The following is a 14,023-nucleotide window of genomic DNA, read 5'->3' as shown; positions in this document are numbered from 1 at the left end:
ATGCACACACACTTTAAAGACTAAATGAACGAAGACTGAGCAGCAGAGTGTTTAGGACTTTCTAATCTAATGTTGATGATGACAGCATATTACAAAACACAGATTTACCTCAGGATCCTTTGCAAATATGACTTTTACAGCAAATCGTTGTTGTTGTCCAAGTTTCATTAGTGAAGTGAAGCAAAAGCGCCACCTGGTGCAAAAAAGACGTCACTGCATGAAACAACAACGTCATAGAGAAATCAAATGGAGAGAAATTAAGCATCTAAAATTGTGCAAAACCTCCTTTTATTTGTTCTGTTCAGCTTTAATTCCACCTTTACAATCGCAGTTCATACTGCATGAGCAAAGACCAGGAGATCTGACGACAAAGAGCATCCGAAGACTTGCTTGAAACATTCCTCCTGTCCAATCATAAACTCACATAGAGATTATTTACAGTGAAGATCTACAGCTGACTGTCTCATATCTGACACAGACCTAAGGAGAAAATGTGCATTTGAGAGAATCAGATGCAGGCTGTGTCAGTGCAACGCCCGTAAAATCAAATAAACACCACAAAATACTCACAAACATTCAAGAGCAACAGAATAAAGTCAAAACACACGAGAAACACCAGCAGTCAAACGTTTGCACACAAAAGACTCAATTTATGTTTGCAGTTGTCTTACTCATCCTTCCCTCGGGTCATTTTGACCCGAAACTCATTTCTTAAACAATTTAAAAAATTGAGGGTCCAAGAATTTTTTTGCACTTGAACCACAAATACACACACAAATCAAATTGAATGGATTTAATGAGTTTTGTGGTTTAAATTAAGAAAAAGTAACACATCCTTCCCTCTCGGGTCAATTTGACCCCCTTAGGAATGAATGGAATGCGAGGAATGCTTCAGTACACATAGAGAAACCTAAAAATGATCAAAATTCTAAATAAAAATGCTAAAACTTTACCCCCCCCCCCCCCAAAAAGTCTACATGTGTATCTGAATGCACACTGAAGAACTGACTTTAGGACCCAGCGGAACAGCTCATTTGCTCCATATAAGGCCATCTTGGGTCTTGAAATATCATGTTATATTTATTTTCCACAAGAGGTCGTCAAAGACACATAATGTAAGATATGTTGAGCTGAATTATAAGGATTATGCATGAACTTATTTTGAATTTAAGTTGAAAGAATGTGCTTAAATTACTATTTATTTCTTACTTATTGATCAAATCTAGTAATGTAAAGGTAAATAAAATAGAAAATAACATTAATTCTCCAAAATAATTCATTAAAAAAGTAGAAAAAAATATTATCAAAATGAAATAAAATAAGCTTTCTGGACAAAAAAAAAGAAGTATAATTTTAGGCAGAATCACGCAGGTACTGTGGTTCTCGTCCCGCTCGCTCTAAAATAGTCTGAGTAAAAACACTTATTTTAGGCGTGCAGTAGTGATTCAGGATAAGACAAAAACACGACTGGTAAGATCAATTCATGATGAATCACATTTTCTAAATTTTGAACAAAAAGTTACAGTTGTACATTTACTAACATTAAAGGTGCAGTAAACGATTTCTGAGAAACAGTGGAACAAGCACCAAAACACACTGTAGCCAATCAGCAGTAAGGGGTGTGTCCAATCATTAGGGGAGGAGCCTGTGTTGCATAGCGTGTTTGAGAATTTGGGGGTGGAGCTATTACGATAGGGGCGGGACCATGTTGGGTAGGGGGCGGGGCATGTTTGTTTTGTTGATTTTAAATAACAGCGTTTCTCAGAAATCGTTACTGGAGCTTTAACTAATGGAACTTTACTGTAAAGTTATCCATAATTCACATTTTTTTAAATAATATTGTAGTTTATCATAAATGATTTATCCGTGCACATCATTACACATGAAAAAGAGATTCTCAACTTTCATTTCATGCCAGCAAAGGTAACACTTTCCCATGAACTAACAATGAGCAATACATTTCTTACAGTATTTATTATTAATGTTTGATAATAAAATACAGCTGTTCATTGTTAGTTCACAGCGCATTAACTAATGTTAACAAATACATTTGATTCTAATGACGTATAAGCAAATGTTGAAATTAATATTAACTAGCGTAGAAGTATTGTTCACTCTTAGTTCATGTTAATAAAGGTAGTTAACTAATTAACCATATTTTAAATTGTTACCCCAGCAAGTTTTCATTTATGCCCCGTTTTGATCCCTACATCATTACCAGATGTCCATGTGTGAGTTTAGAAGACTTTACTATCATAAAAAAGAGTCAGAATGAAGAATGTCCAAACGTTTCACTGCTATTATCCTACAGTAGACCAACGACGGTAAGCTTTGTGGAAATTACCCACAAGCATTCAGGAATGTCTTGAGAATTGACAGCAGAACTAAAAGCCTCTCTGCAACGTCAGCTTTAGTTTGTTCCACATTATCAGAAGATGACATCACTGAATGGCCCTAAACCTCGCGCTTTTCTGTCGCCATCCAGAAGATAAAAGCATAAAGATGAGTAACGACGTGTCCCTGTCCTCTCATCCACGATCTGTTCCCCGATTAATCACGGCGAGCGCTTGTACGCGTGTAAGCGGAGCTCAGCGAACCGAGGAACAAAAGACAAGAAATTGATTTCAGCAGGAAACTCAGAGATAAATACATCTGGGATATTAATATGTGTCATCATCAGTCAGGAAAAGCAGCAGATAACGCCATACAAACACAATAAGAGTGCACACAGATTCATCATTTACTATCCAGAGATGGAAAAAACACATTTGTTTTCATGTTTATAGATATTTAGTGTGAGAAACTGATGTGAAAAAGAGTTCGAGCGAGAGAAAATCCGACAGAACAGTTTCATTGGCCGACGGCTCCTCCAATCAGGCGCCTGTCTGCTTCTGACTGACAGCTCTGTGGGAGGTCAACGAGAGGTCAGAACGGGTTGTGGGCGGGGCTTCTTGCACTCCATAACAGCCTCTTTTTTTTATGTTTTCCTTCTAAACGGAGGGTCGCCAATCCATCCCACGCTGGAAATCCACACCCGCATCCCATACTAAAAAGAAAGTATAGATGGAATAGAGTCGAGGAACGACAGCAGGCAGGAGAGAGAGAGATGCCGGGTCTTTCTCTGAGTCTGAAAGCGTCTCTGTAAGAAAGCGATCCGTTCAGCTGGAGTAGATCTGGGTGCCGATCACACGCATGATTTCCTTCTGTATCTTCGGCTCCTGTGTGTTAATATTAGCATCTCCCACCTGACCGTCCTCATACCTGAGAGACAAACACGAGACGTCACACATAACATTCAAATTTCATACCTGAGACACACGAGACGTCACACATCACATTCATATTTCATACCTGAGACACACATGAGACGTCACAAATCACATTCATATTTCATACCTGAGACACACGAGACGTCACACATCACATTCATATTTCATACCTGAGACACACACGAGACGTCACACATCACTTTCATATTTCATACCTGAGACACACACGAGACGTCACACATCACATTCATATTTCATACCTGAGACACACATGAGACGTCACACATCACATTCATATTTCATACCTGAGACACACGAGACGTCACACATCACATTCATATTTCATACCTGAGACACACACGAGACGTCACACATCACATTCATATTTCATACCTGAGACACACATGAGACGTCACACATCACATTCATATTTCATACCTGAGACACACGAGACGTCACAAATCACATTCATATTTCATACCTGAGACACACGAGACGTCGCACATCACATTCATATTTCATACCTGAGACACACAAGACGTCACACATCACATTCATATTTCATACCTGAGACACACGAGACGTCACAAATCACATTCATATTTCATACCTGAGACACACGAGACGTCGCACATCACATTCATATTTCATACCTGAGACACACAAAACGTCACACATCACATTCATATTTCATACCTGAGACACACATGAGACGTCACCCATCACATTCATATTTTATACCTGAGACACACATGAGACGTCACACATCACATTCATATTTCATACCTGAGACACACATGAGACGTCACATATCACATTCATATTTCATACCTGAGACACACACGAGACGTCACAAATCACATTCATATTTCATACCTGAGACACACAAGACGTCACACATCACATTCATATTTCATACCTGAGACACACACGAGACGTCACACATCATATTCATATTTCATACCTGAGACACACACGAGACGTCACACATCACATTCATATTTCATACCTGAGACACACACGAGACGTCACACATCACATTCATATTTCATACCTGAGACACACACGAGACGTCACACATCACATTCATATTTCATACCTGAGACACACACGAGACGTCACACATCACATTCATATTTCATACCGGAGACACACACGAGACGTCACACATCACATTCATATTTCATACCTGAGACACACATGAGACGTCACACATCACATTCATATTTCATACCTGAGACACACATGAGACGTCACACATCACATTCATATTTCATACCTGAGACACACAGGAGACGTCACACATCACATTCATATTTCATACCTGAGACACACAAGACGTCACACATCACATTCATATTTCATACCTGAGACACACATGAGACGTCACCCATCACATTCATATTTTATACCTGAGACACACATGAGACGTCACACATCACATTCATATTTCATACCTGAGACACACATGAGACGTCACATATCACATTCATATTTCATACCTGAGACACACACGAGACGTCACAAATCACATTCATATTTCATACCTGAGACACACAAGACGTCACACATCACATTCATATTTCATACCTGAGACACACACGAGACGTCACACATCATATTCATATTTCATACCTGAGACACACACGAGACGTCACACATCACATTCATATTTCATACCTGAGACACACACGAGACGTCACACATCACATTCATATTTCATACCTGAGACACACACGAGACGTCACACATCACATTCATATTTCATACCGGAGACACACACGAGACGTCACACATCACATTCATATTTCATACCTGAGACACACATGAGACGTCACACATCACATTCATATTTCATACCTGAGACACACATGAGACGTCACACATCACATTCATATTTCATACCTGAGACACACAGGAGACGTCACACATCACATTCATATTTCATACCTGAGACACACAAGACGTCACACATCACATTCATATTTCATACCTGAGACACACATGAGACGTCACCCATCACATTCATATTTTATACCTGAGACACACATGAGACGTCACACATCACATTCATATTTCATACCTGAGACACACACAAGACGTCACACATCACATTCATATTTCATACCTGAGACACACATGAGACGTCACACATCACATTCATATTTCATACCTGAGACACACACGAGACGTCACACATCACATTCATATTTCATACCTGAGACACACACGAGCCGTCACACATCACATTCATATTTCATTCCTGAGACACACACAAGACGTCACACATCACATTCATATTTCATACCTGAGACACACACGAGACGTCACACATCACATTCATATTTCATACCTGAGACACACACGAGACGTCACACATCACATTCATATTTCATACCGGAGACACACACGAGACGTCACACATCACATTCATATTTCATACCTGAGACACACATGAGACGTCACACATCACATTCATATTTCATACCTGAGACACACATGAGACGTCACACATCACATTCATATTTCATACCTGAGACACACATGAGACGTCACACATCACATTCATATTTCATACCTGGGACACATACGAGACGTCACACATCACATTCATATTTCATACCTGAGACACACACGAGACGTCACACATCACATTCATATTTCATACCTGAGACACACACGAGACGTCACACATCACATTCATATTTCATACCTGAGACACACACGAGACGTCCCACATCACATTCATATTTCATACCTGAGACACACACGAGACGTCACACATCACATTCATATTTCATACCTGAGACACACACATCATATTCATATTTCATACGTGAGACACACATGAGACGCCACACATCACATTCATATTTCATACCTGGGACACACATGAGACGTCACACATCACATTCATATTTCATACCTGAGACACACAAGACGTCACACATCACATTCATATTTCATACCTGAGACACACACGAGACGTCACAAATCACATTCATATTTCATACCTGAGACACACGAGACGTCGCACATCACATTCATATTTCATACCTGAGACACACAAGACGTCACACATCACATTCATATTTCATACCTGAGACACACGAGACGTCACAAATCACATTCATATTTCATACCTGAGACACACGAGACGTCGCACATCACATTCATATTTCATACCTGAGACACACGAGACGTCACAAATCACATTCATATTTCATACCTGAGACACACGAGACGTCGCACATCACATTCATATTTCATACCTGAGACACACAAGACGTCACACATCACATTCATATTTCATACCTGAGACACACATGAGACGTCACCCATCACATTCATATTTTATACCTGAGACACACATGAGACGTCACACATCACATTCATATTTCATACCTGAGACACACATGAGACGTCACATATCACATTCATATTTCATACCTGAGACACACATGAGACGTCACAAATCACATTCATATTTCATACCTGAGACACACAAGACGTCACACATCACATTCATATTTCATACCTGAGACACACACGAGACGTCACACATCACATTCATATTTCATACCTGAGACACACACGAGACGTCACACATCACATTCATATTTCATACCTGAGACACACACGAGACGTCACACATCACATTCATATTTCATACCTGAGACACACACGAGACGTCACGCATCACATTCATATTTCATACCTGAGACACACATGAGACGTCACACATCACATTCATATTTCATACCGGAGACACACACGAGACGTCACACATCACATTCATATTTCATACCTGAGACACACATGAGACGTCACACATCACATTCATTTTTCATACCTGAGACACACATGAGACGTCACACATCACATTCATATTTCATACGTGAGACACACATGAGACGTCACACATCACATTCATATTTCATACCTGGGACACACACGAGACGTCACACATCACATTCATATTTCATACCTGAGACACACACGAGACGTCACACATCACATTCATATTTCATACCTGAGACACACACGAGACGTCACACATCACATTCATATTTCATACCTGAGACACACACGAGACGTCCCACATCACATTCATATTTCATACCTGAGACACACACGAGACGTCACACATCACATTCATATTTCATACCTGAGACACACACGAGACGTCACACATCACATTCATATTTCATACCTGAGACACACACGAGACGTCACACATCACATTCATATTTCATACCTGAGACACACACGAGACGTCACACATCACATTCATATTTCATACCTGAGACACACAAGACGTCACACATCACATTCATATTTCATACCTGAGACACACACGAGACGTCAAACATCACATTCATATTTCATACCTGAGACACACTTGAGACGTCACACATCACATTCATATTTCATACCTGAGACACACACGAGACGTCACACATCACATTCATATTTCATACCTGAGACACACAAGACGTCACACATCACATTCATATTTCATACCTGAGACACACACGAGACGATCAAACATCACATTCATATTTCATACCTGAGACACACATGAGACGTCACACATCACATTCATATTTCATACCTGAGACACACATGAGACGTCACACATCACATTCATATTTCATACCTGAGACACACGAGACGTCACACATCATATTTCATACCTGAGACACACACGAGACGTCACACATCACATTCATATTTCATACCTGAGCTCAGTGTTGTGGTTAACTGCAAACTAACTGAAGGAGTTGTTTATGTTGTCGTTATTGTTTATTTATTTATTTTATTTGATATTGTATGTGCGTGTAGTTGTGTTTGGTCCTATCCTGTGATTGAGCTGTTTATTTGTCTGTAAAACTGAAAATACTACAATAAATATAATATTTAAAAAGAAGAATATTTCATCCAAAAATGATGATGATAGAATTTTGTGGGTGAGCTATTGTATAATAAGTTATTTTTATTATTGTGCAATGTTTGTTAATGTGCAATAGCACAAATGTGCAATATATTTACATATGCAATATGCAAATCAATCATATTTATCAAACTGTCACAATTCTGTCACAATAAAAGTCACAATTTCTGTGCACTTTTTCCTCTTGCAAATATCTATAATATGTGTACGTACATTATTTTTGTCTGTGCTTTGTGTACCTCTTTATATATTCTACAAATTATAAACTTTTAAGTTAGATGCGATTAATCGTTACATATCTATTTGACAGCAAATATTTTTATATTTATATTTATTTAATTTTTGACCTAAGAGGCCATGCGTTTTTTTTTCTGTCTTATTTTCTCGTGATTTCAACTTATTTTTCGTGATCTTGGCAAAAGACAAAATGATTTCATGTGATATTGACATCATAAATCACTACATAATAAAAACAAGATCACTAGAAAACAAATTGTCATCGACATCATGAGAAAAAAGTAAAACAATAAAATAATTCTGTGCAGTTTTTCCCCTTGCATCTTTATATGTTATATCTTTATACATATATCTTAATATTTGCCTGTGCTTTCTGTGTATGTGTGTGTGTGTGTATATATATATATATATATATATATATATATATATATATATATATATTCTATTTACTTTATATAATTTTTATTTTTGACCTAAGAGGCCATTCGTTATTTTTCTTTCTTTGTTTCTCGTGATATTGAATTAATTTTTCAGTAATCTTGATATAAGTTGATTTCTCGAGATATTGACAACATAGCTCAACTTAATAAAAGAAAACAAAGTTTGTTGTTGTGTCGAGTTTTGTTGAGTCAAGATCACAAGGAAACGAGAAAAAGACAAAACTGCATGGGCTCTCAGGGCTTCCGTAGTTGCGATATATCCTCAGATACTCACACAAAGAAGAAGCGCGTGCAGACGTGGTCCGACACCGGACACACCCAGATGTTCCCGTGTTTCTGCAGGTCTTTTGATGTGATCACTGCGACAGACAAACGGATTTTCACACCAGGGTTACCAAACTAAAACTATTAAAAAAACATCTCTGTTCATTGATATAAAGCTGAAATAAAATAAAATATAAATATTAGTTGAAAAATGAACTGACATAGGTTTAAAATTATTAACTGGCAATAAATCAAAATGAAAACTAAACCTGATCTCGCCTCAGTTGTCATAGTATCTAAGTATGTTTCCATTTGTTTCCATAGCAACTCATTTGTTAATTGATTAATCCCCCCTGCTCCTTGTTTTCTCCCTCCCTTTAGGGTACGTTTACAGGACAACAACGTACAAAAACAGAGAAGTTTTTCTAAGAAGTTCACTCTAAAAACGCTGTATTATTCATTAGTGGTGGGGGAAAAATCTATTCAGTATTGCAATATTTTGCGCACGCAATTATATCGATAAAGTAGCGCAAAGTATTGCAATATTTAATTATAAAATTATCTGTTTTACTTTCGGGTTTTCTCCATTGGTTTCCTCAGAGTTTCCTCTGATCATTTACTTTTGCGTATTACAACCACAAGGTGGCGCTTGTTGCGGTGCTTTGTTGTCGCGCATTCAACAGCAAATACAAATGAAAATGGCTTCACTATTACAACCGGTTGCACACGACGCTCTGTCTTCTTTCAAATCGAAAGTGTGGGTAATTCTCGGTTTTATGATTATTCTCAGGTTTATGTTACTCTATTGTATTTAAATAAGTTGAAGTAATGTGCTGGGAGCTCACCATTCATGTCAGAGGTCTCCTATTCGGAGAATAATTACGTCCTGTCCTGTAATAAGGTCCTGTGTCCTGAATGTTCAAGAACACGTTTTCAAGTTTTCGCACTTCAGTTAATGTGTATAAGATGTTTACAGAATTAAATGTGACATTTGAAGTGAGTTGAGTCTTATTTTCCTCATTTTATGTAATGCCTTTGAGTATGGGGGACATGAATCGCAATATCACAGAATCGAATCGCAATACTTGCTGTGTCGCAATATGTTAAGAATCGCAATAATATTGAATCGTGGCCCAAATATCGCAATACTATCGAATCGTCACATTTTTGCCAATTCCCACCCCAGGCCAGTAGATGGCGATGTTACTTCGTAAAGAAACACTACACGCCTACAGACTAAACGCGTAACACGCATGCGCATGACAAGAAATTTTCACAAATTCACATTTTTGCGTGTTTACATGGAGACGATAACAGTATCATTTTCAAAAACCTGCACTTTGAAACCGGTTTTCAGAAGTTTGCATCCAATTGTTGAGTAAATGAACGGTCAAAAAGCATAAAAAAGTGCCCCTTACTCTGTGTGTATATATATATATATATATATATACAGTATATATCCCTCATTCTCAGTTGGTTCTCATCGATGTTGGTTGTGTTTGTTATTCTGGCGTAAGTTGTGAATAAAAGTGATAAGATCCTGCCTCAACTCTCGTTACTGAAACCAGCTGTGACACGAACACTGTGAGATCCAGAAGTTTCACCTTCACAAAGAGCGATGCAGTTTAAATTCCTGCTCTGGAGGAAACGCGACTGTATCGGGCGACTCTGTAGAAAGACAAACAACACACACGTTTATATCTCTGACGGGACCATGAGCACAGAGTTTAAACATGCAAGACGTCACCGTCGTACCTGTGGCATTGTGTTCATTCGGTTATATCGCAGGACTAGTTCATCTTTGGTGGGCATGCGATGCTGTCCCTTCCCCATTCCTAAAACACACACACACACACACACACACACACACACACACACACACACACACACACACACACACACACACACACACACACACACACACACACACACACACACACACACACACACACACACACACACACACACACACAGACACACAGAGACACACACAGACACACACACACACACACACACACACACATCTAAGAGACTACATTTTATCTCCTGCACATCCCTTTTCCAGAGAAATGTTGAAGCCAGAACATTAACATGTTTTAACATTAACTAAGATAACTGACTGTTGTTACGTAATTTCAGTTTTTCTGTATACATTTCTAATCTTATTTTAGACACTTTTTTTCTTTGAGAGGTTTTGTCCTGCATCTTCTTTGATAGGAGCGCGTTGGTTTTCCTCCTGCAGGATTTGGTTGTTGGATATTTTTCTAGCTGCAAACACTAGTCATTCATCCAAGTTTTACGAAGATTATCCAGTCATCCGGTCCATGATGTAAATGATTTTTAGTTTCATCAGTGGGTTTAAGCGTCAGTGCAGAGCTGATTTTTCGTTGATCGCAAGATGTGAGATTGAGACGACTGGCTTGTGTTTGTGCACGGCAAAAATCATGTTGTTAGTCAAGATTTCTCAATTTGAGTTTGTTTTGTTTTCCAGTAAAAATATCTAAATATCTAAAAATATCTAAACAGTCAAAGCATGAAACAAAATACATTTACTAGAGAAGCAGCATTGCATGAGATTGTAACTTTTCTCATAGAAAATTTATCTGACTTTTTTTTTTTTTCATTTTAAAAATGTCTTTCACCAATGTTAATTTATTTATTCCTTGTTTGAAGTGGGGGGTAATTAACAAACGGTAAAATGGATTAGGCTTAAAACAAAAAAATATAAATAAACATTAGAGAAAACTAATAAAGTCTTTTCACGGAATAAAAATCTTCCTCTGTCTTGTTTTCCATTACAAATATCTAAACATTCTTAAATCAAGAAAAATTTACTTGAGAAGCAAAATTACAAAAGTCTTGCTTTCTGAATAAAATCATGTTTATGCTTAAAACATGAACAGATATTTTTCTTGTTTTAAGCAAAAACTCAACGTAACGTAATTTTCCTTCTCAAGTGAATGTATCTTGATTTAAGAAAATGTAGATGTTTGTACTGGAAAACAAGACTAAAATGCAGAGGAAGAACTTTTTTACAGTGTATCTTGCACGAATTTGCTTCTCGGGTACATGGATTTAGTTTTAAAAATGTTTTCACTGAAAAACAAGACAAAATACAGTCCATAACAAACAAGAAAAAAATCACATTATTGATTCAAAAAGACTGCATTAAAATCATAGCATGCACAACAAAACATTGAAACGGATCAGAAAGCAATGCCTGATGTGTGTTACAGAGAGAGAGAGACTGAGATGTGGTTTTAGAAGGTTTTCAGAAGAACAGCCCAGCGGACACAAACCTACAGCGAACACACGGTTTGGATCGTACCTGAATATCCAAAGGAAATACTGGATATGGGGCTCAGATAGATGCCCTTTCCATACGCTGCTCCATGCAGCTTTGATGACAGAGAAGAACAGCAGGAGAGAGTTGTTGTGGTTTTAATGCAGTGCATCAAGAAGAACAACAAACAGAGAGCAAACGCACAACTCTGACATGACCACAGACGTATGAGGTGATGCATTCAACGACACTGGCCAATTACAGCCAAGAATGAAAAGAAAAGCATCGTGTGAAATGGAGTAAAGCGTGAGAAACGAGTGATGCTCAGGAAGAAGAAGATGATGATGATGGATTCCAATGATACATGAACGAGTGTTTACAGCTGTAAGACTGAATGAATTACGGACGTCCTTCGAGGAGAAAAATATGACGTCAACAAGCAACAGAGGACATGATGATCAACATGGCATTGAGGATGGACAGATGTTATAACAACAGATCATTCCAGAAAGGACTTTGTTGTTGAACACAAACTCCTTAGAAACCTCATAAATCGCCACATTCACCCTAATCTCAAAGCCTTCAGTGAAATGCAAAGAAAAAAAACACTGGAGACCGACTCATTCATCTCGATTCATCTTCATTCATGTTAAGGAACACAATACTTACATAATGTTGTGTATCTCACAATGCTATACGCTCAATCTGACCTTCCATTTCTAAAAGTTCACACAATTATACACTAAATTGGATTAAAAATGCAAAATAACTAATTATTTGCAAGATGGGGGAAAAATATGTTCTTTCTTGGTGTTTTTGTCTTGTTTTCCAGTACAAATTGTTTCTTAAATCATGATGCAAACTGACAGCAAAAGGACGTCTTGTTTTAGGAAAAACGTATCAAATGTTGGATTTTAGGATTTTTGTCTCGTTTCCGGTCCAAATATATATATAAAAATTCGTAACTCAAGAAGCACTTACTAGGTAAGTAAAATGACAAAAATTATATCTTGTTTTCTGATAATACGTTTTTTTTTTATAAATTAAACGAGTTTTAACAAGCAAAACAAGCAAAACATTTTGCCAATGGGGTAAGCTAAATTATAATTTCTTGTCATTTTACTTAGTAAATGCTTCTTGATAAGAATTTTTAGATATTCATTCTAATTAAATTAAAATAATTAATTTAAAAAAATACTAATTAAGAAAAGTATTTTTTTTGCAGTGTAACTTATTTTTCGGACACCATTGGCAAATATTTTTCTTTTATTACTGATATGGACTTGTGTGTCTGAAATAAAGTTTCAAGTTAAGTCACTTAATTTTGATCAGTGTCTCAGAAAACAAGACTTCTTAACTCATGTCATTTTGCTTCTCAAGTGTAAATGTATCTTGATTTAGAATGTTTAGATGTTTGTACCGGTTTTACTAACTACTCTTTAAGACTGAAACAATGTAGCGGATATCAGTTTCAAATGTTAATGTTAATCACACACCATCGATTCTTTAGTAAAGGAAGTAGAACTGTGGAGCTGATGAACATGAACTATCCAATCAGGAGACGAGTCTGAGATCA

General features: G+C 37.5%; 1 protein-coding gene across 4 annotated transcripts in view; it reads right to left on the bottom strand.

Annotated features, from left to right (window-relative positions):
• Positions 1 to 266: 266 nt before the first annotated feature.
• parp6a (poly (ADP-ribose) polymerase family, member 6a) overlaps positions 267 to 14,023 on the bottom strand; it is a 54,693-nt gene continuing 40,936 nt past the window's right edge. For 3 of the 4 annotated variants that reach the window (XM_077194661.1, XM_077194662.1, XM_077194663.1), the window contains 5 exons: positions 12,493 to 12,562; positions 10,920 to 10,999; positions 10,769 to 10,832; positions 9,175 to 9,259; positions 267 to 3,261 (listed from right to left, as the gene is read on the bottom strand). In XM_077194661.1, coding sequence (XP_077050776.1) covers positions 3,159 to 3,261; positions 9,175 to 9,259; positions 10,769 to 10,832; positions 10,920 to 10,999; positions 12,493 to 12,562 — 402 coding nt within the window. In that variant the 3' untranslated portion in view covers positions 267 to 3,158. The remainder of the gene's footprint in view (positions 3,262 to 9,174; positions 9,260 to 10,768; positions 10,833 to 10,919; positions 11,000 to 12,492; positions 12,563 to 14,023) is intronic. The other variant, XR_013189670.1, reaches the window with a different exon arrangement.

Source organism: Siphateles boraxobius, unplaced genomic scaffold (assembly GCF_051911475.1).
Source record: "Siphateles boraxobius isolate OS27281-9 unplaced genomic scaffold, OSU_SipBor_1 32, whole genome shotgun sequence".
NCBI classification, from domain to species: Eukaryota; Metazoa; Chordata; class Actinopteri; order Cypriniformes; family Leuciscidae; genus Siphateles; species Siphateles boraxobius.
This window is presented reverse-complemented; position numbering and strand designations above follow the sequence as displayed.